Source organism: Sarcophilus harrisii, chromosome 4 (genome assembly GCF_902635505.1).
Source record: "Sarcophilus harrisii chromosome 4, mSarHar1.11, whole genome shotgun sequence".
NCBI classification, from domain to species: Eukaryota; Metazoa; Chordata; class Mammalia; order Dasyuromorphia; family Dasyuridae; genus Sarcophilus; species Sarcophilus harrisii.
The window spans coordinates 286001652-286026836 of record NC_045429.1 but is presented as its reverse complement, the minus strand read 5'-3'; the positions used below and the strand labels follow the sequence as shown (position 1 = coordinate 286026836).

Below are 25185 nucleotides of genomic sequence, written 5' to 3'. Positions count from 1 at the left end.
TTCATTACTGCTCTATTGGAACTAATTTGGTTCATCTCATTGTTGAAGAGGGCCACGTCCATCAGAATTGATCATCATATAGTATTGTTGTTGAGATATGTAATGATCTCCTGGTCCTACTCATTTCACTCATCATCAGTTCATGTAAGTCTCTCCAGGCCTTTCTGAAATCATCCTGCTGGTCATTTCTTACAGAACAATAATCTTCCATAATATTCATATACCACAATTTATTTAGCCATTCTCTAACTGATGGATGGGCATCCACTCAGGTTCCAGTTTCTGACTACTACAAAGAGGGCTGCCACAAATATTCTTGCACATACAGTGGACAATTACTGTTAAGTTTCTAATTCCTTCTTCTTCAATTATCTTCTCTTAAAAGGAACTTACCAATGATTTTCCAAAAGCATAAGCTTGAACATTTCAATAAACTTTAATGGTTTTCTGTTGCCTTTAGGATAAAATACATTTTCATCATAACCTGGCCCCATCCTACCTTTCTCAGCTTGTTATACATTAATTCCCTTTGATCTAGCATTATTGCTCACATACAACATTGTCTCTTTTCTCTCGGCCTTTGCATAGAGTATCTCCCAAGTGTGGAACATACCAACATTTCATCCCTTCCTCTTAAATTACTAATTTTCTTCAAAGTTCAGCTCAGTAGCTAGTTTGTACATGAAACCTTTTCTCATTCCCTCTCCTGACGGCTCATGTCTTTCGCCAAAAAATTACTTTGTATTTTTATTTTGTATATACTTCTATGTGTCAATGTTGATTCTCACCAATAGAATATAAAGCCCTTGAAGGTAAGGATTGTTTCATTTTGTCTCTACCCAGTGCCTAACATGTATTATTCTGGCAGTTAGACACTTTAATAAATGTTCACTAAGAAAACTCTAAATTATACCTATTCCTAGGACTTTGCTCATTTTTCTTTATACTCTGATTTCAACCCCAACCACTTTACTGAAACTGCTTTCTCTAACAAGGAACTTTTTTATTTTTTATTTTTTAAAATTGTTAATTTTTTGTTTAGATATCACACCTTCATTTCCAAATATATGGCTCCTTCAAACCCTACCATCAAACTATCCACAGCAACAAAGAATAAAAAAGAGGAAAAAAATCTGTTCAACAAAACTAACATACAACCAAGTCTGATAATATATGTATTATTCCATAGCCATGTCATTTTCTACCTTTGCAAAGAAGTGTAAAAAAGGTTCATTTGCTTATCTTTTATTTGGATCATTTTGCTATTATAATTTTACAGCATTTGATTACTTTTTTAGTTCCTTCCATGTATATTGTTTTCTTGATATTTCATTCCATATAAATTCATATTGGTTTCTCATGTTTCTGTGAATTCTAAATATTTTTTTATGATATTGTAGTAATAACCTACTTCACAGAAAAGTTCATAAAATTTATTTAGCTATTCTCCCAGCCAATATACATCTATAATATTTCCAGTTCTTTAATACCAAAAAAATGTTTCTGTGATTATTTTAGCATTTTTGGAAGCTTTATTTCTGTCTTTTAATTCCTTGAAATATAACCTACCAATGGGAGGAAGACATTTTTCCAAAACATGGATTTTTTTTTTAACGTTAAAAAAAAAAAACAATTCCAAATTATTTTATAAAATGATAGAAACAAATTACAGAAATAATGACACTATGTCTGTCTTTCTGAACCATTTTCTCCAGGGTCTAATCATCAAATTCATTCCCCTCAGGCCCTTCACCTTTTAAAAAGAAATTCACTCATCTTTCTCTAGAGACAGTTGACTCCTTCCTACTGCCTAGTCTTCCTGACTTTGACTTCAAAAACTTTACACTCTGTTCTTTCTCCTCTTATCTATTTCCTTCCTGATTTTTTATCCTTTCTTCCTGCCTAATGTCACTTGTTTTTCCTGGGTCTTTCTTTGGGTTCTTTTCTCCATACATGCTTTTTCTTGTTACTCCCACAGCTTCTTTTTAATCCTCTCTATGAAGATAACATGGTCAAATGAAATAATATATGTAAAACAAAATTTGCAAGTCTTTAAGAAAGCATTACATAAGTATTTTGCAATGTCATCCTATCCCTTTCCCTGCTCTTGTTCTCTGTCCACCCTTCTTCCCCAATATCTCTCTTCTGATTTAAACCTGCATCTCCAGCTTTAAGACCTTTTCAGTGGAATGTTCCATTGGACCTCAAACTCAAAATCAAGCTAAACATTTTTCTCCTTAAATGTGCTCTTCCTATATGATTTATGGAATCTGTTAGAAGCATGACTAATTACCCAGTTTCTCATGTTTGTAACTTTGGAATTATCGTCTGACACGCTCACATCCCATACTCTATTACTTATCAAATCCTGTAGACTACTTCATGTTTATATACCCTCCTTTGTCTTTCTTCTACACAGTACAGAGTTTCTTGTATAAGGTCTTCATTACCATCCACCCATCTGAACTTTATTAACTTTTCTCTCCTGTTGTGGTCATATTGCTATCAGAATATTCTTTCTTAGGACTTTAATTTGGTTTAGAAATCTTTAGCCTTCTGACTCTATTACATCTGGGCAGTTCTCTTTGATGATTTCTTGTAAAATAGTATCTAGGCTCAGCAACGAGATCAACCAAATCATTTCTAATGGAGCAGTAATGAACTGAAGTAGCTATGCCCAGAAAAAGAACTCTGGGAGATGACTAAAAACCATTACATTGAATTCCCAATCCCTATATTTATGCACACCTGCATTTTTGATTTCCTTCACAAGCTAATTGTACAATAATTCAGAGTCTGATTCTTTTTGTACAGCAAAATAATGTTTTGGTCATGTATACTTATTGTGTATCTAAGTTATATTTTAATATATTTAACATCTACTGGTCATCCTGCCATCTAGGGGGGGGTGGGGGGGTAAGAGGTGAAAAATTGGAACAAGAGGTTTGGCAATTGTTAATCCTGTAAAGTTACCCATGTATATATCCTGTAAATAAAAGGCTATTAAAAAAAAAAAAAAAAAAAAAAGAACTCTTTAGCCATTCTCCTTTGTTCCTGACTAAAGTTAGAATTGTTTTCTTAAACTTTTATCTGGAACCATCCTTTCCAGCTGTCTCATATCATTTTATGCTCATAAGATCGTAAATTTTTAGCTGGAAGAAAATTCACCTTAGTGTCATCTAATTTGATTCCATCATTTTAAGGTGAGGAGCCTAGGGCCCAGAGAAGTTATATAGCTTCCTAATGTTTCAGACGTGGTAGAGTCCGGATTCAAACCCAGGTTCTTTGTGGATTTAGGATTCTTTTCACAATACTACACTGTTTAAGCCAAGGTCCTTTGGTTTAAACCAAGAGTTCAAATCAAATAGAAAGGGATCCCTTTGGCTAGAGAGCTGCATATTGATTTACAAAACCACAAATTAACATCTGTTATGTTTTTGTTACATTTTAATCTGATGCTGCATGAATAGTTTGATGCCTCTGCTTTAGTTACACTTTTCCTTATGCCTAGAATCCCTCCCTTCCCATCATCACATCTTGAACTCATATTGTCCTTTAGATACCACTTTCATGAAAATTTTCCCTGATGACCAGCCACCCCACCCCCATCCTGAATCTCACAGTTCAGGTTGTGCACCATCTGATGCAGTCACATGTAATGTGTATTAAATTATGTTTGTATCTTATACAGTCTATAAGGGTTGAGACTTTGGTCTTTTTAAAATGTTCTATCTCCCTAGCTCCTATCGCACAGAGCTTAATGTTAAGAATTGATAGGCTTTATGGGGAAAGAAGTCAGAAAGCTAAGTCATAGCAGTGGAATTAAGAGCAAAGTTTGAATTTCATTCAGGAAACTGAGAGACACTGAAGGTTTTCGAGCAGAGGATTGACTTGACCAAACTTGTATATAAGGAAAATAATTTGACAAATAGTGTGACAGTTTGGAGAGGGGAGAAAGTGTCAAAAAATATAGCTCAAAGAGACTATTGGAATAGGCTGAGTAAGGGAGTAAGAATATCTACTAGCGTAGCAGTGAGAAGTAAAGAGGGATGAGGTAGACTCTGTTGATTTTAGATTTTGACTTCCACTCATTCTCAATAATTCTCTCCCAAATATTGCTGGCCTTTGGGCCCACTTTAGTTGAGGGAGCTGAATCGTCTCATATAATGGGTAAACATGAAAAAAACAAAGTTTATTTGTCCTTCCAGTCAAATTCCTCTGTTTCTAACCAGTTTCTTTTCTTTTCTTTTCCTCATAGGACCAATACCCTCAGGCCCCACCATTCCTACCCTTGTGGCTTACTTCACCAACAATCACTCCTCCCTCAGCGTCTCCACATCTCCGGCTTCCTCTTCTCTCATTCCCTCCCAGCCAACTCTTCCCCCAAGTTCCCCAACAGCCCCTTCCTCAGGCCCAAGCTTTTATATCACCCTGGATGGGTCTTCCCTCTGGGAAGGGAGAGGATGAGCCAGGGCCAGGATTGCATGGGGGTTGCCTAGATGGGCTTAGAAGCCTCTTTGAGGAATTGCCTTGCCCCCACCCTGGGGCTCTGATCCCATTCCGGGCCCCTGGAAGTCCTCATCCTGCTCCTGCCACTTCATCAGGTAACCCCAGCATGGAGGAACACCTAGCTGTCATGCATGAAAAACTGAGGCAGGAGGTGAGTCAGGGGAAAGGGGGTGGTGAGGTTTAGGCAAACCTTAAGATGTCCAGGGCTTTTTTGAGTCATGAAGAAGGGGAGTCTTATTTCTCTAATAATGTACATTTTCAAATAGATAAACTCTTACTAGATCAGATTGGGGAAGTAGGAGGTTGAATGATAGGAAGGATGATCTCAGAAAGCATTCAGAAAGGTGAATAAATAGAAAAACCAGTAGGTTGGGAGAACTATTGGGTGGCTAGGACAGAAGCCTGACCTTCAGAACTAAATTGACCTGGTTCCTTCTTGTAGCTCCCCAACCTGTTTCTTCGCTCCCATGATTACAACCTCTACTCATCTGATGTGGAATTCATCAATGAGATCCTGAACATTCGAACCAAGTGAGACCTGAATGCTGGTGGGGAGGGATGGAGGGTCCTTGTATATGGAGTCCCTCAAGAATGTCCTTTACTATCTAATCCTTTGTTTCTTTCGGTCTTTGGACCCAGTTATTTCTCCTTTTTCTGATAATTTTCCCTAAGGAAATTATTTCCTTCTTAACTCCAGGCTGTGATTGATGGTACCAGGTCTTGCCTCTTTTTTTGTTCTCTTCAAAATATCAAATGTCCTACAAAATTTAACCTATAAATATAGTAGAATGCACAAATGTCAAAAGACCTAGATTCTGCTTATTGCCTAAGTAGTGTGGTAACTTTGGGGCAAATCCCTTAACTTCTCCAGTCCCATTTCCTCATGTGTAATATGTTGATTTCTATCCTATCTACCTCTGGTTTTTGTACTGAAAATCAAATGTTTATGCACTTTGTAATTGGTAACACATGCAAAGGGAGAGTTTCATCCTGTCTCTGAGAGATGTTGTTCATCTTTGATTCTTTCCCTTGTGCCTCCTCCTTCACCCCAAAGTATGTATTAACTTACCCATTCTCTTCTAAAGGCTTATCCACATACTTTTTATCCTAACTCCATTTATTTTGAGGGGAGATACTGTCATTTATACTTTCTCAGTGATTGGCCGAGTCCCTAACTTATTGTACCTTTGTCTAGAGGCCGCACGTGGTACATTCTGTCACTGACCCTCTGCCGATTCCTGGCCTGGAATTATTTTGCTCAGCTACAGCTGGAGGTTCTTAGGTTGAGCCAACACCCTGAAGACTGGACACTACAGGCCCGTTGGCGACTTGTGGGTTTGCCTACCCATCTCCTCTTCCTGCGTTTCTACCGCCGGGATAAGGATGAGCTTTACCGGTGAGGGAAATGGAAAACCTAAATAGCTAAGCTTCTAGTTCTAATTATCTCAATTCTCCCAGGTTCTTATTCCTTCAGAAACCTATAAATTTAGCTTTCCATCTCAACCCTCATTGAGCTTCTTCTTATCTATAGGACATACGATGCCTATTCTACTTTCTACCTTAATTCCGAAGGCCTCATTTATCGTCATCGCCTGGATAAAGTAAGTTTGAACTCATGGTGGGGTAATCTTACACACACTCTTAACATCATCTACCCCCCACAACATTAATCTTTCCTCCTCTTCCCCTCTTTCCAGCTGATGCCCTCACATTCACCTCCAATGCCCGTCAAGAAGCTGCTGGTGGGAGCCCTGGGAGCCCTGGGCTTGGTAGAGCCAGAGGCAGAAGCTAGCTTACATCTGTGTCCTAAGCCCTGAATAAGGATGAGGGGGACTTGGGCATAGGTCTGTGTTTGCTCTGGGGGAGCTAGAGGCTACATTGAGCACATTATTATGCACAGGGGGATGGGATTGTAGGAAGGCTGTAGCAGGCCTAATCTCCTCATCCGTAACTCCCCATCTTTTCTTTTCTTACCCATTTTCCATCTCATGCTGTGTAGTTTAACTTGTACATATTAAAACTAAGTGAGGATGTAAAAACCTTTAATGTAACTCCTCTGCATGTGTGAACCATGTTATCTACTAGTCCAAATATAAAAATTCTCAATATCTTTAATAAATGGGAAACATTTAAAAAAAACAAGAAAAATCTGTACAAAGGAAATTCGAGGGGTTAAAGGAAAGATAGTTCCCTTAACCCAATTCTTCCCGGGTCTTGCCAACTTTCTTGGGCATTTTTTTGGCATTAGGATCTTCTAGCTCCCGGGCCTTGTAGTAGTGGGGAGCCACCTCTAGGAGCCAACTACTCTCAATTTCTAAAACCTGGTAAGAGAAGGAAGAAGAATATGAAACCCCACAACATTAGTTTCTAATTTCCTCATTGTGTCTATCAAGGAGACTTAGACATTCTAACATTTTTAGAAAGACTGGGGCCATTGCTGTTAGTCCTCAAAAGCCAGAGCCTAGAAGATCTAGTTTTTCTTGTGATTCAATATCTTAAGGGAATTGCTCTTGAGAAGGCAATAGATGGGAGTTAACCCAGAAGAGTCTCCTTTCTAAATTTCTGAACAGGTCCCATAGGTATTTGCCTTTTCTTAAAATACAAAAAAACCAACTGGGATGATGGCCTTTTCCCATATGCCTACTTGAGGGACACCAATCAATGGGAAAGGGATCTGATGGTTTTACCTGTCTCATAAATTCCTTGGTTGTCAAAACAAGTTCATGATAGAGTAGCCAACGTGGTTGCTCCTCAAAAAGAGAGGAGTTGGGGTGAATGAAGACAGTTTGTTGCTGCTTCACTGTGCGATACCCACTTCGAGTCAGGCGTGCTGTGTGGTAGAAGTAGCCAGCAGTGATGGCCTGAAATGGGAGACACGAGAGAAACCTAACCATTTGGTTCCTTCATCGCTCCCAGCCACCCCAATAAAGAGGAAAATAAGTCATTAAACAGATACAAAGCTTGGTCATAAAAACTTTGTAGGGTAGAGGAAATCCTATACACAACAGCCTCTTAGAATATTCTGAGAAAACTCTGCTTAAGACTACTGGAAGATAAATATGGAAGACAGCATAATTAGTGATCAATGGAAAGTTGACCTTACGGACACGAATATAGTCCCCCTGGCAGGAGGTGAGCCCAACTTCTACACGGTCCAGAAGCCCCTCTAACTGCTCTCGTACATCTCGGGCTCGACGCAATGAACGCAACTGTACAAAGTTCTCGTAGCACCACTGAGAAGAATAACCACTCTCAACCCACTAGAGGAGACAAAAGTAGGGAGAGTTTGGGAACATACTGAGACCAGATGTTTTCATAGCTGTCATTTTCCTCCTTTACCCCCAATTCTACCAACCTGTGTATAAACATTTAGTAGCACCAAATGATCCCCACCAGGCAGGAAAAAGTTAACACGGGCATTATCAGCATGAACAACTTTGTCCTTGGGACGGTAAAAGATGGAGTTATTGACAGATAGCATGGCAGCCACTGTAAGAATCTCCTCTGAACAGCCATACCTGAGGTGAATAGAGAAAGAGTTGAGATCCCTTTTCTAATCCCCCAAAAATATGATTATGTGTTGGGAACTCTACTTCAAGGCTTTTGCTAGTAATATAATGGTAGTAAACCCAAATGTAGAGGACAAATAAGGAATAAAAGTTCCAACTTGAATTACAGATAAGGAAACTATATGAAACTTGAAAAATGTGTTCCTAATTAGGGTATGTAATACATAGTACTGGGGAAAGTACACCCCTCAGTTTTAATGAGAATAAATACACAGAGGGAAGTAGATATAAACATGCTTCAGAGGAGGTTGGGGTCACTCACTTCTCAGATGCTAGAATCATTTTAGATAACATAGGGTCCACAGGAAGTTCTGCCATCTTTCGGCCAGGCTAAGAGAAAAGAAGAAACACATAATTTAGGTCCATTTTTCACAATCCTCAGATTGATCCACAGCTTCCATCTTTCTATTCTGATCCTAAACTCTCCCATCCCTCCTCTGATCTCTTCCCCATTTCCATTCCCATTCTTGCTGACCGTGGTGAGCTCTCCTAGGTGGTTGAGCGCTCCAAGAGCATACAACTGTTCAAGAGCCAGCAGTAGGGTCTCATAGGGTGGGGGATCCAGAAAGTCAAAGTGCATTAAATCATGGATTCCTGAAGAGCAAAGGGGAGAATTAAGATTGTGTCCCAGAATTCTGGCCTTAACTTCAGCTCTCCCCTTTTCACCCACCCCTTCGGAGACTCCACCATCTGGCTCACCCAGACTCTTAAGCAATAGGACAACATTGCCTAAACTGGTCCTCTGGATCTCTGGCACTGTGGACTCCTCTAGCTCATGCTGATAGGCCCAGGCTGTGTAGAGGCGGAAGCACTTCCCTGCAGCCACTCGACCTGCACGTCCAGCTCGCTGATTAGCGGAGGCCTAAAGAAAGGACAATTTAAAGAATTTTAAGAGGTGGAGGTGATTTGCTACCCTTTTCTTCCAGAGATCCCTCTCCCTTGAATCTTCCTGGGGTCAAGTGTCCCTTTCCTCATGTGCTCTTGCCTCAAGGTCCTGACCTTGCTACAGGGTGTGACAGTGAGGGATTCCATGCCAGTTCTGGGGTTGTAGCTCTTCTGTTTGCAAAAACCAGGGTCCAGGACATAAATAATTCCCTCAATGGTCAGAGATGTCTCTGCTATGTTTGTTGCCACCACCACCTGTGAAAAAAGACAAGAGTCACCTGATATCCACTTGATTAACTACACCCCACCCAAAGAGACACTATCTCAGCCACTTTATTCATTCTACTTAGATTGTAAGCTCCTTAGGGGCAGTGATTATTTATAAACTACCTTTGTATTTTTTTCCACTGACCAATGTGCTGTTCACCTTTAAATAAAGTTTTGTGAAATTTTAATTCTTAGTTTCCTACCTAAATATCCAGAGTAAAATCGGTTGGAAGGATAAATATGGGATAAAAGGTAGTCCATGGTATTTAGGGAAATGAACTGCAAGGTACTGATGTGTTATGGAATGTTCAGGCAGACCCTGAAAGCTACCTTCGGGTTTGAGGAGAGAGAAGAGACAGGAGAGATAGATATTAGTGTAGTATATCAGGTTGGGGTCACAGTTAAATGTTGTTAAAATAGTGCAAGATCAGATGTGGGAAGAAGGGTGAATCTGACTTGAGGACATAGAGGAGGGACATTTTGACTTGGGAAGAAAAGGGGAATTCATAGACATTACCCATTCCAATCTATTCTGTACTGCTGGCAGACTAATCTTTGTAAAACACCATTTTCATTAACTTTCTCTGGTCAAAAATTTTCATAATTCTTCATTGTCCAGGACAATAAAATCTAAATAGCATAGATCAACGCTTTCTACAATCTTTATTTCTCACTTCTCTAACACTGTTCACATTCCAACCAAACTAGAATATTCTGTTGTTCAGTTTGGCTTTCCTCAAGAGCTTTTGCATCCTACCTGGAACACCTTCCCTATCCAAATTCTACTCCTTCCAACCCTACTTCTCAAACACTCAGCCCAGTGATTTCTATTCTCTAATATTCTGTTAATAATCTTTCTGTGTGTGTGCCCACACGTGCCCTGTCTCTAGTTAGGCATTCAGCTTTTTTGAGGCAGTTGCTGTGTCATTTATTTCCTCAGATCCCTCAATGTCACTCGAAGATTAAGTAGACCATTTACATACAAATTATTCCTTCACTGAGTTCTGAGGCCTAATCTGTACCAAGCCATGGAGAAAGATCTGCCTCTCCTTTGTTCCCTCTATCTTGGTCCCCAACCAACACTACCCTTCCCAGACACCAAGTCATCTTCACCTTAAAGGCCCTCCTTTTCTTCTATGATAAGGTAACCATGACTGCTGGTCTGCTTTTCTTTTGAAACAGAAATTTTCCTCATTCGGTTGCTTATTGCTTAGCTTCTTTCCATTCTTGTTCTGTTCATAATTCATTTTGTCTCTACCCTAGGCCACTATCAATGACTTTGAAACTGCAGGTCTCTGTGCTCACTCACTGACTGGGGTTGGGGAGTCAGAGAATGGGGACTGGGGGAAGAAATGATCTTTATTCCGCTTCAACAGGAAGAGATGTCTTTCAGAATTTACAAGTTGAAATGCAGTGTTATCCTCCAATAGAAGGTTAAATTCTGTTAGCTTGTAGAACTATTCTCCAGCTACATGAGTATAACACAGTTGTTTAGGTCAATTTCATAGTGATTTACAGCAAAGATGTCAAACATGGCCACCAGATTAAAACAAAAAGGAAATGTTTAACAAAATAAAAATATAATAAAACATAGCATTAAATATTAAAAGTCAATGGGGAGCCCACAGAGAGCCAGCCAGTTCCCATTTCTATTTAAATTTGACACCAGAGATTTATAGCATGAGTTTTGAGAAAATTTATTTGACCCACTTTCAGGACAAAATCTCAAGGAAGGCAGTACCTAAGACTGCTGAGTGGAAAAATAGTGTGATAATATCTGAAAAAAAAAACTGAATTTCCAACCAAGGAATTTGGGTTCATATCACAGTTCTAGGCCTCATCTATAGTAACATGAAAGGCACCTTCCAGTTTTAAATCCTGATTCCTATGACTTATAATTTGGACATTTCCAAGGAGAGAGAAATGGAGGAAGGAAAGAAATCTCCTAGGCTAACCTTTCGTGCTCCAGGGGGTGTTGGTTGGAAGATTCGAGCTTGCATGTCAGAAGGCAGGTTTGCATAAATGGGCAGCACCAATAACTCCCGGATCTTGGAGCCTAAGCGCCGGCAGCGATCCTGTAGCATCTCACAAGCTGCTTCAATCTCTTCCTATAGTAAAGATGAGGGTAAAGCAGGGTAAGAGGAATGTGTGAAGGGGAGAGGAATATGTGAAAGGAGGAGTACTGTCACAGGAAACCAAAAAAAGCTATCTCATCCTTGTGCCCTTTTCCCCAGGGTACAAGGGCCTTATCCCCTCTTTTTCCATGGCTCACCTGTCCAGTCAGAAATACCAGAATGTCCCCAGGGGGCTGAGTGACATGGATCTGCAGCACAGATACTACACAGGCTTCTAAGTAATCTGCCTCTGGAGCCTGTGGATCACAAGAAGTCAAGGGGTAAAAACTAAAAATCAGAGTCTTTACAGATTCTGTCCCCCAATCTTGCCCCTTCAACCTTTCTACCCGCCTCTCCAGATTTCCCTTCCCTAGGAGGTACCTTGGTATAGAAGATGTCAACAGGAAATCTGCGGCCAGGGATCCGGAAAACAGGAGCATCATCGAAGAAAGCTGAGAATCGAGCAGTATCCAGTGTGGCAGAAGCCACCAGAACCTTGAGTTCGGGGCGGAATCGAGCAACATCCTTGATCAACCCAAACAGTATGTCTGTATGCAGAGTCCGTTCATGAGCTTCATCCACCATTACCACACTGCAGTAAAGAGAAAATTTATAAAAAGCTAGAGATCAAGCAGTGGGGACACATAAGGGAGCAAAAAAGCTTGAAACAAAGAGCCAAGGACTGGGAGTCTGGGTCCCTAAGAAAATCTGTTGGGAAAATGCTTGGAACTAGGGGAAAAGATAGCTGCTTGATAAATGTTTGCTGAAAAGAACTATCAAAAAATTAAGCTAACTCTCATGAGGTTAGATAGTATCAGGAAGATATGAAGCCAGGTCTTGGCAAGGAAATGTTTTTCTTTAGTTCTTGAAGAAGACCATGACATCAGGGAGATGATGCCATGACATGCAAGTGAGCAGGATTTAAGTGCTGGAGGGCTATGGAAGGTCACCTGCCTCACTTTCCTTTCCAGAGTCATTTCAGTCCAGGGGCCACATACAGATAAGGACTAGAGATGGCTTTAGCTTTTTAATAGTCTTCAACAGATCTCAGTTTGACTGATGCCACACCTATTCGGTGATTAAGACTAGGCAGCAATTGAAGCAAAGAATATTCCTTTCACCTAGTCAAAAAAAATTTTTAATAAAATCTGGGAGGGAAAGACCAAAGCAGTGGAAGCAGAAAGTTCTTGGAAATACATCCTAAGAAAGTGCTCTGTAAATCTCCAAACATTATGTAATTGATAATGATGGGAGACTAGTCAAAAACTATTTAGCATTATCTATTTAAAACCATCAGTAAGCATCATATGGTGATAAACTGGAACCATTTCCAATAAAATCAGAGTGAAACAAGATTGCCCACTATCACCATTACTATTCAGCATTGTATTAGAAACACTAGCTTCAGCAATAAGAGTTGAGAAAGAGATAAAGGAATTAGAGTAGGTAATGAGGAAACCAAATTATCACTTTTTGCAGATGATAATGATGGTATACTTAGAGAACCCCAGAGATTCTACTAAAAAGCTATTAGAAATAATCCACAATTTTAGCAAAGTTTCAGGATACAAAATAAATCCACATAAATCCTCAGCATTTTTATACATCAACAAAATCCAACAGCAAGAGACACAAAGAAAAATTCCATTTAAAATAACTGTTGATAGTATAAAATATTTGAGAATCTATCAGCCAAGGGAAAGTCAGGAACTATATGAGCAAACTACAAAACACTTTCCACACAAAGTCAGATCTGAACAACTGGAAAAATATTAACTGCTCTTGGATAGGTCGAGCAAATATTTAGTGCTATACCAAGCAGACTCTCAAGAAACTATTTTAATGACTTAGAAAAAGTGACAAAATCCATCTGGAAAAACAAAAGGTCCAAGAATTTCAAGGGAACTGAAATGAAAAAAAATCAAAAGAAGGTGGTCTACCTGTACCTGATCTAAAACTGATTATAAAGCAGCAATCACCAAAACTATTTGGTATTGGCTAAGAAATAGACTAGTTGATTAGTGGAATAGGTTAAGTTCACAGAACAAAATAGTCAATGACTATAGCAATCTAGCAAGTTTGACGAACCTAAAAACTCCAACTTTGGGGATAAAAATTCACTATTTGACAAAAACTACTGGGAAAACTGGAAATTAGTATGGCAGAAACTAGGCATGGACCCACACTTAACACCATACACCAAGATAAGATCAAAATGGGTCCATGAATTGGTCATCCTGCCATCTGGGGGAGGAGGTGGGGGATAAGAGGTGAAAAATTGAAACAAGAGGTTTGGCAATTGTTAATGCTGTAAAGTTACCCATGCATATATCCTGTAAATAAAAGGCTATTAAATAAAAATAAAAAAAAAATAAAAAAAACTCCATCAGTACTTTCTCTGAATATGGATAGCATTTTTCATCGTGAATAATTTCTATCTTGGATCATTGTATTGTTGAGAATAGCTAATTCATTCACAACTGATAATCATACAGTATTGCTATAACATTGTGTACAATGTTTTCCTGGTTCTGCTCCCTTCACTTTGCATAAGTAAATATGTCTTTCCAAGAAAAAAAAAAATGGGTCCATGATTTAGGCATAAAGAATGAGATTATAAATAAATTAGAGGAACACAGGATAGTTTACCTCTCAGACTTGTGGAGGAGGAAGTAATTTGTGATCAAAGAACTAGAGATAATTATTGATCACAAAATAGAAAATTTTGATTACATCAAATTAAAAAGCCTTTGTATAAACAAAATGAATGCAAACAAGATTAGAAGGGAAGCAATAAACTGGGAAAATGTTTTTACAATTGAAGGTTCTGATAAAGGCCTCATTTCCACAATATATAGAGAACTGACTCTATAAGAAATCAAGCCATTCTCCAATTGATAAATGGCCAAAGGATATGAACCAGACAATTCTCAGATGAAATTGAAATTATTTCTAGCCATATGAAAAGATGCTCCAAGTCATTATTAATCAGAGAAATGTAAATTAAGACAACTTTGAGATACTACTACACACCTGTCAGATTGGCTAGAATGACAGGGAAAAATAATGCGGAATGTTGGAAAGGATGTGGGAAAACAGGGACACTAATACATTGGTGGTAGAATTGTGAATACATCCAACCATTCTGGAGAGCAGTTTGGAACTATGCTCAAAAAGTTATCAAACTGTGCATACCCTTTGATCCAGCAGTTACTACTGGGCTTAGTATCCCAAAGAGATACTAAAAAAGGGAAAGGGACCTGTTTGTACAAGAATGTTTGTGGCAGCCCTGTTTGTAGTGGCCAGAAACTAGAAACTGAATGGATGCCTATCAATTGGAGAATGGCTAAATAAATTGTGGTATATGAATATTATGGAATATTATTATATTAAGAAATGGCCAACAGGATGATTTCAGAAAGGCCTGGAGAGACTTACATGAACTGATGCTGAGTGAAATGAGCAGGACCAGGAGATCATTATATACTTCAACAACAACACTATATGATGATCAATTCTGATGGACCTGGCCCTCTTCAGCAATGAGATGAACCAAATCAGTTCCAATGGAGCAGTAATGAACTGAACCAGCTACACCCAGTGAAAGAACTCTGGGAGATGATTAAGAACCATTACGTAGAATTCCCAATCCCTCTATTTTTGTCCGCCTGCATTTTTGATTTCCCTCATAGGCTAATTGTACACTATTTCAAAGTCCGATTCTTTTTGTACAGAAAAATAACTGTTTGGACATGTATATTTATATTGTATTTAATTTATACTTTAACATATTTAACATGTATTGGTCAACCTGCCATTTGGGGGAGGGAATGGGGGAAGGAGGGGAAAAATTGGAACAAAAGGTTTGGCAATTGTCAATGCTGTACAATTACCCATGCATATAACTTGTAAATAAAAAGCTATAATAAAAAAAATTTTTTTTTAAATCTTTGCAAGGGTCACTGTTGAAAAATTACTCATGCATATGTTTTGTCAATAAAAAGCTATTTTTAAAAATGTAAGGAAAAAACCTATTTGGCATTGAGAGCTAGAAGGGACCTCAAAGGTCACCTAGTACAATTTACCATTTTATATATGACTAAACTAAGGTGCAAAGAAGTTAGCCAAGGGCCCAAAGCAAAAAATAGCAAAGCTAGATTTGGCTTTCTGATTTCTAAATGCTGAATGCTTCCTATTACATTCAAATTTTCCCAGTTTTTTATTGTTGGTTAAAGAGGAGGGCTGAACAAGCTTAAATGTTGCAGAGGGTTTTTGGAAATAAAGAGCTATGCAGAGCAGCTTATTTTATAGCTAAAAACTATATGTAAGAATAAAGGACCACACTGGCTGGAAGGCAGGGGAATTCATAGTAGCAACATTTGCCAACATCCAGAAAACTGGATGAATCAGTCTTCCTGCCTAAAGATAGAATGTCTGTGGAGGCCTTATTTAAGTCCATGGCTGTTTTCAGAAAGAACTCAGGGGAAATAATGGCAAAAGGTTAGGACAATGAGGCTCTGGGGTATGGTATCCCAAGAAAGTAAAAAGTGAAGGTAGAAATCCCATTATTTACACATCATACTTTATGAAATATCAAAAAAAAAAAAAAAAAAAAAAAAAAAAAAACGGTTTGCCCACTTTTGGGGGAATTACTCAACAAACCATGACATATTAATGTAATGGCATAATATTTTATAGAAGAGTCACAGGAACACAAGAAAATTTGAGATTTATATGAATGATAAAATAGAGAAAGCAGAACCCAAAAAATATATAGTCATTCCAATAATATAAAGAAAAATAATACTAAAATACATAAAAACTCAGATTAATATAAGAACCAATCGTGATCAATGATGGAACGTATTCCTCAAACTTCTTAGTAGAAAGTGATGGGATGAATAAAGAATGTTGCTATACATTGATATAGTCCATGTTTTGATTTGTATTTATGTTCCTTTGTTAGAAAGGATGTTACAAGATAGAATAGCAAATTACTACTGGCAAGTGACAAATGTTTTTTAAAATAGCATCAAGAAAACATTTTTAAACATTCTAATGGAAGTATCCTAGGTTAAATGACAATAAAGGCTATTGGTAAATTAACAATGGTTAACATCTTCCTAACTGACTTCACCTCAGAAATCCAAGAGTGTTAGAATCCTTACAAAGTGTTAAGTCATTAGAGTTGATGGAAACAATGCTTTGCGTGCTTAGGATTTACACCTTTAGGAGAATTCACACATTAGAGCTCACACCTTTGAGAGTTCACACATTAGCTCACACATTGGAGTTCACAAGTTCAGGAGATTCACAAGTCAGAAACCCACAATCCCACTCTCTCAGAGGAGGAGTTCAACCTTTGGGTTCACACCTTTAAGAGATCATATATAAGAAGCTCTTTGAGCTTCAGTTAGTCAGTCAGTTCGGAAGATTGACAAGCTAGAGACTGCAGTCAGGCAGGGCAGAACAATCAGAGGAGGAGAGGAGGAGGACCAAGATTCAGAGGGAGCTGGAGGCGAAAAAAGACAAGCTGCAAGAGCTCTTGGAACCAAGGAGGGAGAGAGGCCCCTAAGAAAGCTAACCAGGCCCAAGGAAAAAGACAAGACTTGGAAGGAGAAAATAAACGTTTGGATTTTATCAGCTGGCTGCATTTGAAGTGATTATTACTTTGAACTGATACTAAGGCTGCCTCCAGAAAACATCCCCAAGAAACCTGCTCCCACAGAAAGCCATCATATATTATAGAAAAGAACACCACACAAGAGCATTCTGCAATGAGAAGGCTTTGATACTAAATTTAAAGACTTAGTTTATCTACTCTTGACCACTGACACAGACTGTTTGCTTACAATTCTATTTTCCTGGTTAAACCTCTCAACTCATCCCAGCTTCATGTCTTCATTTGTAATTCTTCATGGATATGAATTGGCACTTCTAAAAGCAACTAGCAGGAGCCCCAGGGTCCTTTCTATTCTTGTTGATTCTGTGTAAATTTCTCAGAAAATCTCCTAAAGATGTGGGAAATTTTCAAAATGTTTAACTCTATAATCCTCCAGTTTATACAAAGGATGAGATTTTGGTGAAGGGAGAGAGAGAGGGCTTTGGTAATATTACTGACATCCTCCAAGTCTTATCTACATATCTTTAGACATGAGGAAGCTAATTCTAAGACAACTTGAAACAGATTGAGAAGATATTAAAGCACCAAAGAAAAAAAAGGAAGAAAAAACACTGGTAGTAGCTCTAAAAAGAGAGCTTTTGTTAAACAAGAGACAGAAATTCACTACCTGTAACTTCCAAGGTCAGGCTCAGAAAGGAACTCTCGCAGAAGCATCCCATCTGTCATGTATCTAAGAACAGTCCGTTCTGAGGTGCAGTCCTCAAAACGAATACTATAGCCAACCTAGGGACAGGTGAGAATGTAAAATTGAAAAAAATTTTGGATAATTAAGAACAGGAAGTTGGAGAAAGAGAAAATATGATACATGAGTTCCTGAGGGAAAAGGAGAAAGAGAAACACACTCTTCACACAATTTCTGTCACAATGGAGCTCACCTCATTTCCCAGCTTCACCCCCATCTCCCGGGCCACTCTAGCTGCCACACTCATGGCTGCCACTCTCCTAGGCTGGGTGCAGGCAATCTTCATTCCTTTTTGTGTGTAACCCTGGGATAAATGTTGGGAGTAATAAGAGTTTGAGGAAGTGGAAAATGTCCAGGCTTCTTCCCATTGTTGTATTCCCCCCAAAGAATTAAAGAAGGCTTTGCAAGATTCAAGATATAGATAACATAGGCAAGTTGGGCCTAGGATCCTCTGAAGAAGTCCTTACTTGACTATGGACAGCCCTAGTCCTTAACATTCAAATGGTTCTAAGGATTGAGAGAGCAAGAAGCAGAGAGGAGAGGGAGTAAAAAAGGAGAAAGAAAAAGTGGACAAAGGATAATGAAAAAAGAGGAAGAAAAAAAACAGGAATTAAAACAGTGGACCCCTAGTTCTTCAACATTTAGGAAGGCAAGAGGCTACTTGGGGAGGGACATCAGGAAAGTATCTTCCATAGAAGGCTAAGAATAACAAGCAAGTGGTGGGAGCAGGTAATGTCCTACCTCCTCAAAGAGGTATTGGGGAATCTGTGTAGTCTTCCCTGACCCTGTTTCACCCTCAATGATAAGGACCTGATGGTTGGCAATGGCAACAAGAAGGTCATTTCGGAATGGGAAAACAGGAAGACTACGTCGAACAGCTTGGATTGATTCCTTCTGTTGGTCCCCAGAAGAGGGTGGAGCTGATGGTTCCTAAGGAGAGTAAAAGTTGAGAGCTCTAGACTCCAATTCACCTTTCCTTCCAGATTCCACCCTCATAATCCTTTTCTGACCTCATCACCCTGAAGCCGAGTGGCTCTGACAAATTCAATGGTCTCCTCTTCTTCTAGCACCAGCTGATACTTGGACTCAGAGGGGGCAGCATCTTTTGCTCCAAATCGGAGGGAAGCTGCCCCTAAACGAGCCTCCTCCCAACGCCTCTGCTCCTCGCCTGGAGCTCCTGACTCTTCTTCCACCAGTTCTGCTCTACGAGTTGGCTAAGGGATGAAAGAGACCGAGATGCAAACAGAGGGAACTAAGTTAATTTTTTTTTTTTTAAGAGCTATGCCCCAATTGATAAATGATCAAAAGATGAATTATATGTACCCAAAGGACTACAAATTCATGCATATTTTTTGATCCAATACCACTATTAGATGTGAATTCCAAGAGATTTAAAAAAAAAAAAAATGAAAAGGACCTATATGTACAAAAATATTTGTAGAAGCTCTAAGGGGGAAAAAAAAAAAAAAAGGAAAATGCCCATCAATTGGGGAATAGCTGAATAAACTGCGACATGTGATTGTCATGGAATATTATTCTATAAGAAATGTTGAGCAGGATGTTCTCAGAAAAAAGAAAAAACCTGGAAAGATCTCATGAACTCAAAGTGAAATATACTGTACACAAAGTAATAGCAATGTTCTGAGATGACCTCTGCTATTTTGATAAATGACTTTGCTATTCTCAGAATAAAATGATCCACAATTAAATGATGAAAAATCCTATCCATACTCAGAGAAGAAACTGATTGTGTCTGAATACAGACTGAATTCAATTGACTGAATACAGATTGAATCATACTTTTTTTTTAAACTTTATTTTTCTTGAGAGTTTTTTAAATTAGGGTGGGAAAACTTTTCTTTCACACTATGACTTCTAAAGAAATGTTTTTAAATCATTTCACATATATTTTCTTAATGGAAATTTGGAATCAGGATAAGGACAGAACCTAGAACTTAAAATGTTTTTAAAAATGTAAAAAAAATTGTTTTAAATGTAACTGGAAAAAATATTAAGAAAAAAAAAAAAAACAGAGACTGAGGTAGAGGGCATCCATACATGTCAAAGTCTAGGCGTAATTTTAAAAAATCCATCAAAACCAAATGCAATATTAAAAGGCATCTGGATTCGGATTTAATATCACTACAATGCCAGAGAGCAAATGAGGAAACCACTTTTGGAGGTTTTGAGGGCAAATCAGGATGGGATGACAGTACAAGCAGATGATTAAAGATGGAACAGACTATTAGACCAATCATTGTATCAGTTTGGCTTACTCATTTCTTTAGTTACACAGAGGTTTCTATGAGGGTGAGAGCTGAAAAAAAAAATAAAGGTGTCTATAAAAACCCTAAACTTCAACAAGGTCAGCATGAAAGAGAGAACAAATGATACAGATATTTGGTCCCTGATCACAATCTCCACCCTTAAATAATCCTGTGCAAGCTTTCCTTCTTTTCCTGAGATCCAGAGCTACCAATCCCCTTTCCTTTTCCCTTACTTGTCCACGAGTTTCTTCTGGCATATGGTATCGAGTTGTTGCCTCTAGCTTCTCTTGCTCTCCAGCTGCCCTGTACTCTCGGGCCAGATCCCGTACTTTCTTCTTATATTTGAGTTCCTGTCTTTCAGTATGGCTCAGCTCCACATCTCCAAAAAGAAATTCCTCATCTGCCAGCTCTGCCTCCAGATCCTCCAGTTTCTCACGTTCCCGCTTTGCAAGATACTCTCTCCTAGATTTCTTTCGGAGTTCAGGTATCTGTATTAGGAAGAAAGCATCTGTTCAGAGGCAGATCTCACCATATACACAAATACTTAACTTTTCCTGATTTCATACATGAAATAGATAAGTATAAAATCCGAAAGGGAGTTTAATGTCTCCTATTATCTATAGCCTTTCTAGGTCAAATTGGGGTTTCCTGGGAAAAAGAAAAAAAAGTCTGTCATGCAATCTGACCATAATCCCTTCCATTATAATATATATATAAAATTCTTTCACTCTGCACTGTAAGAAATTCTTCTATACTACAGTTGTTCTATACAGTTCTATACTTCCTCCTGTGATAAAGTATATTTTTACTATAACTAATTACTCAAATGGTATTTCAGACAGTGTTTGTCTTTGTCCTACAATCACTCTCAAGCTGCTGAATGATCATATTTTTTAAAAGAATCTTTAATTTTCAAAATACATGCAAAGATAGTTTTAACATTCACCTTTGAAAAACCTTGTGTTCCAAATTTTTCTCCCTCCTTTCCCCCTACTCTAGACAGCAAGTAATCCAATATAGGTTAAATACGTGTAATTCTTCTAGATATATCTCCACATTTATCATGCTGCACAAGAAAAATCAGATGATCACATCTTCAATACTACTTTCAAGCCATATCTTTTGATTGCTGAATATCAGATGGGATTTCCCTTTTCCCAAACTACAAAAACAGGTGGGAACAGAATAAAGTCCAAATTCTTGAGAGAATGTAATGAAATGTGAACGGAGTAGTGTTAGCTTCTCCTAGTTTCATAGCCTTATATCACAGGTTATTCAACCAAGACTCAGACATATATTGGCTGTATAACCCTGGGCAAATTATTTAATTCTTGGAGCCCCGGGCAATTCTTTATGACCATAAATTACAGAAGAGTTGCCAACTGGAATTGAAAAAGGGGAACTACACTAGTGAAACAAATGCATAAGCATATGAGTTTATTGGCTAGCTTTTTTTTACAATGGAGGTAAATAAAAATTTTCAAATTGATTGATCTTTTTTTATTTCACAGAGGGATGACAAAAGTTCATGGAATTCCTTTTTTGTATAGATGGTGGTATCAGATTGATAAAAATCTCAAGACCAATAAGATGTTTCTGTCCTTTTGTCTCTTGCTCACTCTCTTGTTCTTTTCCTCAAAAAATGTCAAAATTCCAAGTTCAATTAAATTCAACAGACCTGTTTCAAATGCCTAATCTACATAAAGCACTGCATAAGGCACTTAAATTTGTGTATCAAAGATGGGGGAAAGTCTTTTTTTTTCAAGAGAGAATAAGATTGGTTTCCTATTTTTGCTGGAGTTTATTTGTTGAGGGGTGAGCAAGGCTTGGGAAAGCTTATTGTACTATACAAATTCATATAACAACACTTAACAGAAGGACTTATTTAGGATGGAAATCAGATCAGAATAGTACTTAATGAATACAGAAGTAGCAACCCTTTTAGAAGAAAACATTTTAATGGTACCTTATGGTTATAAATTCCTTTTCCTCAATTATTTTATTTTAACCTAGAAATAAGTCCATGATATGAGTTCCACAATAGTGTCATCCTCATTTCAGAGATAAAGAATATAAAGTTAGAAAGAATGAGACTTTTATGTAGTTAATGAAGCCATGATTCCAATCCAGATCTTCAGAATCTAGTACATTTTCTACTGTATCTCATAAGAATAGAAAGATCAGCTTGCCCAGACTGAATGATTAGGCAGAGGACTCCACAGCCAGTATACCTTGACATCTATCCAGCTACTCCTTTTTTGAATGCTGAGCTAATGCTCATCAATGACATAACAATCTCCAAGAGAAGTTTATCTCCTCTGTAGAAAGTAGTTTCCATGATTATCCTTTGTAATTCTTGCTACAGTGACTACATGTAATCCTAACTCTCAGCTACAACTATCTCAAGATCTGAAAGCTGCTAGAATATGACATGCAGAGGTAAGAGAATCTATAATAAATCATCTAGTTCAACTCATTTTACAAATGAATTACAGAAGGCCCAAAATGGCTAAGTGACTTGCCAAGGTTAAATAGAAGCTGGAGTTTGTTAGGTCCTCTGACTCCCAAGTTCAGTCTTCTTTCCATTATATCACACAGGAGATCTTTTTTGGTGTCTAATCTTGACCCAACATACCTTGGGGATGTGACTCACCATTGCTTTCTGGTCTTCTTCAGCCATCTTAAGGCGCTTTTGAGCCTCCTCATATGCCTAGAAGGAGAAATAAGGAGGCAGGTAAGGCAACAAGTTCCTACCCTCACCTCTATAGGTGATCATCTATATATGGATCATGGAGAGAGATTAGTGGGTCATAGTATCTTATGGGGAAAACTGTCTGAATACAGATGTCTAAAATGATGCTTAAGAAATCCTGTACTTGCCAGAATAACAACAAACCCAGAGCTATAAAGAACCAATTGTCTTCCTGAGGACTCCCATCTATGGGATCATAAATCTGACAAGAGCATCAAGAATATGAAACTACAGAGAAGCTCTCTTTGGCTACCACTTCTCTTTTTAAATTGTTTTAAGATATAGCAACAACTATGCACCTTCTTGTCTGACCGTTCCAAAATATTTCGTGTTCGCTCCTTGTCCCTCTTTCGTACACGTTCAGCAAAAGCATCACGTTCCTCCAGGTCCTGAAGTCGTTCTCTCTCAGTTCGTTCCCACTCATCTTCTGACTCTGGTTTCTGCTTCTTGTTGGTCTCATTTACTCTGTAGACCAGCAGATGGTAGGTGAAACAAGAGAAAGAATCTTGACCATATTCTGAATCACAACTCTTAGTTTCCTTACCCAAACTCCATTCTCCTCACCTTGCCTTTTTCTTGTCCTCCTCAGAGTCTTGCTCTTCGTCGTCCTCTTCCTGGGTTTTCTTTCTAAGATGTTTCCGTTTCTTGTTCTTTTTTAAGGATCCACTTCTCACTGGACCCTGGATCTCTTCATCACTCTCTTCACTTTCCTGCAGAAGCTGGTATGAACGGTTCTTCTCTAGCAAAGCCAAAGCCTCACGCTCTGCTACTCGGGCTGGTCTTTCCACAACTGCTTTCCGTGGAACCTAGGAAAGGAAGGGATGACAAAGGGCTATCAGCTGCTAGCTCCATTTGCCTATCTCAATACCTTTTTTTTTTTTTTTAATTAAAGCTTTTTATTGACAAAACATATTCATGGGCAGTTTTTCAACACTGACCCTTGCAAAGCCTTCTGTTTCAAATTATCCCCTCCTTCCCCCCACCCCCTCCCCTAGATGGCAAGTAGTCCAATACATGTTACATATGTTAAAATATGTATATTGCTGCACAAGAAATATCTGATTAAGAAGGAAGAAAAAAACTGGGAAAGAAAACAAAATTCAAGCAAACAACAGAAAGAGTGCCTATCTCAGTACCTTACTTAAAGCACTTAACTCACATTATTCTTTATATGCCCTTCCCCTATAATTCCTCAGTTCTCACGAAAAGATTTTATTTCCTTTTCTAATCTTCACAAGCCAGGTATCCCTCTCATTAAACTGTGAGCTCTCCTAAGAGTAGGGGTTGTCTTTTGCCTTTCTGAATCCCCTACTCTTAGGGGCTATCACTAGCCTATGGCCACAACTTCCCCGGTTGTGTGTTGGGGTGACAGGGTGAGAGTCGGTGTGGGGAGGAAGGAGAATGAGCTGTTGAGGCTCTTTTTCTTGATCCCTGGATCCTTACTGGTCCTTCCCTTTAAATTTCACATGACATTTTGTTTGGTCCCTCTTTCATAATTTAATATCACTTACTATATATACGCAAATTACTGGTGTTCTGTCTCACAACTAAACCAACTAAGACTAGAGAACAGGAAGGCCCATAAACTTTGCAATTTCTTCTAGGGGTAGAAAGACAATAAATGTTCCTGAAACTGATGCTAAACCGAAACATTTACTGTATTCTTTGTGACTTGAAGCTTTCCCTTCACGTTACTTTAACCCGTTTCATCTTCCCCTGTAAACCCCATCACGGCCGTTCCCGCGGATGCAGCCTCACCGGCATTTACGGAACGGTTCACGACCACTTACAACTCCTCGACCTCACCACAGTGGAGAGATGTAAGTACCATCTCCTTCTGTCGTTCCGCCAACAAGGGCCAGACCAGAGTTTCCCCACCCCCACCCTCACCCCCCACCGCCTCGGGCTTCTCTCCCCGGTCCCTGGCCCCGGGCTCTCCCTCCGGGTTCCGAGAAGCACCTTGGCCCAGAGCCTCAGAGCAAAGTCTCGAGCCGGCCCGCTGAAGTCCAAGGTCCCCGTGTCCCGCAATCGCTCCACGAATTCATCGGCCGTGACGCAGCGCTTCGCGGTGCCGATGAGGAACTGCGCGACATGCCGCTCGCTCAAGCCCAGCAGGGTGTGCAGCTCGTCCTGCACCCAGCGCTCCAATCCGGCCGAGGTCGCCATGGTGACTTCGGAACGTCAGCCCGCTCCGCCTTCCAGAGCTCGGACACGAGTGGTCTCCGCAGCGACTGCAAAAGCCGCGGCGGAGGCGCGTGCGCTCCGAAGCAGGTTCCTCCTCCCTCCGGAAAAAAAATCGAGCAAGGAGGGGGAGGGGCTCCTTAAGGCCCCAAAGCACAAAGCCGGTCGCCCCTGGCACCCAGCATTTCCCTGCCGAACCTACGGAAATGAGCAGGAAACGGCAGTTAACGAAAAGGGAACTTTCGTAGGGCTGAGAACAAGCAAAACTTCCGGGTT

The 25185-nt window shown here is 39.2% G+C and overlaps 2 protein-coding genes across 6 annotated transcripts in view; one reads left to right on the top strand and one right to left on the bottom strand.

Annotated features, from left to right (window-relative positions):
• Nucleotides 1–12593, top strand: part of C4H6orf136 (chromosome 4 C6orf136 homolog) — a 24849-nt gene extending 12256 nt beyond the window's left edge. The window contains exons 2-6 of one of the 2 annotated variants that reach the window (XM_031965230.1): nt 4259–4660; nt 4952–5040; nt 5705–5905; nt 6041–6110; nt 11704–12593. In XM_031965230.1, coding sequence (XP_031821090.1) covers nt 4259–4660; nt 4952–5040; nt 5705–5905; nt 6041–6110; nt 11704–11718 — 777 coding nt within the window. In that variant the 3' untranslated portion in view covers nt 11719–12593. Of the gene's footprint in view, nt 1–4258; nt 4661–4951; nt 5041–5704; nt 5906–6040; nt 6111–6206; nt 7435–11703 lie in introns of those variants that run through there. The other variant, XM_003768888.4, reaches the window with a different exon arrangement.
• DHX16 (DEAH-box helicase 16) lies at nt 6603–25185 on the bottom strand. Of its 4 annotated transcripts, XM_003768889.4 has the most exons (20): nt 24688–25183; nt 23293–23534; nt 23028–23193; nt 22630–22686; nt 20210–20464; nt 18720–18923; nt 18451–18639; nt 17903–18013; nt 17635–17750; nt 11726–11936; nt 11503–11601; nt 11186–11338; nt 9078–9218; nt 8778–8940; nt 8554–8672; nt 8341–8408; nt 7865–8027; nt 7608–7769; nt 7197–7370; nt 6603–6830 (listed from the first exon to the last, which is right to left on the bottom strand). In XM_003768889.4, exons 1-20 carry the CDS (start codon nt 24892–24894, stop codon nt 6702–6704), a joined length of 3129 nt encoding a protein of 1042 aa, XP_003768937.1. In that variant the 5' UTR covers nt 24895–25183; the 3' UTR covers nt 6603–6701. The 4 variants fall into 4 exon arrangements, with proteins under 4 accessions (XP_003768937.1, XP_012404338.1, XP_012404339.1 ...); XM_012548884.3 differs by having other exon boundaries at nt 8554–8940; XM_012548885.3 differs by having other exon boundaries at nt 6783–7370; nt 24688–25185.

Excerpts from the sequence above, each read along its gene's own strand:
- DHX16 (XM_012548883.3), bottom strand. The coding sequence starts at position 24,894 with ATGGCGACCTCGGCCGGATTGGAGCGCTGGGTGCAGGACGAGCTGCAC. Across the intron at positions 20,465-22,629 it reads AAGAAGACCAGAAAGCAATG|ATACCTGAACTCCGAAAGAA; the intron begins GTGAGTCACATC and ends TTCCTAATACAG. Across the intron at positions 17,751-17,902 it reads GGGTGAAGCTGGGAAATGAG|GTTGGCTATAGTATTCGTTT; the intron begins GTGAGCTCCATT and ends ACCTGTCCCTAG.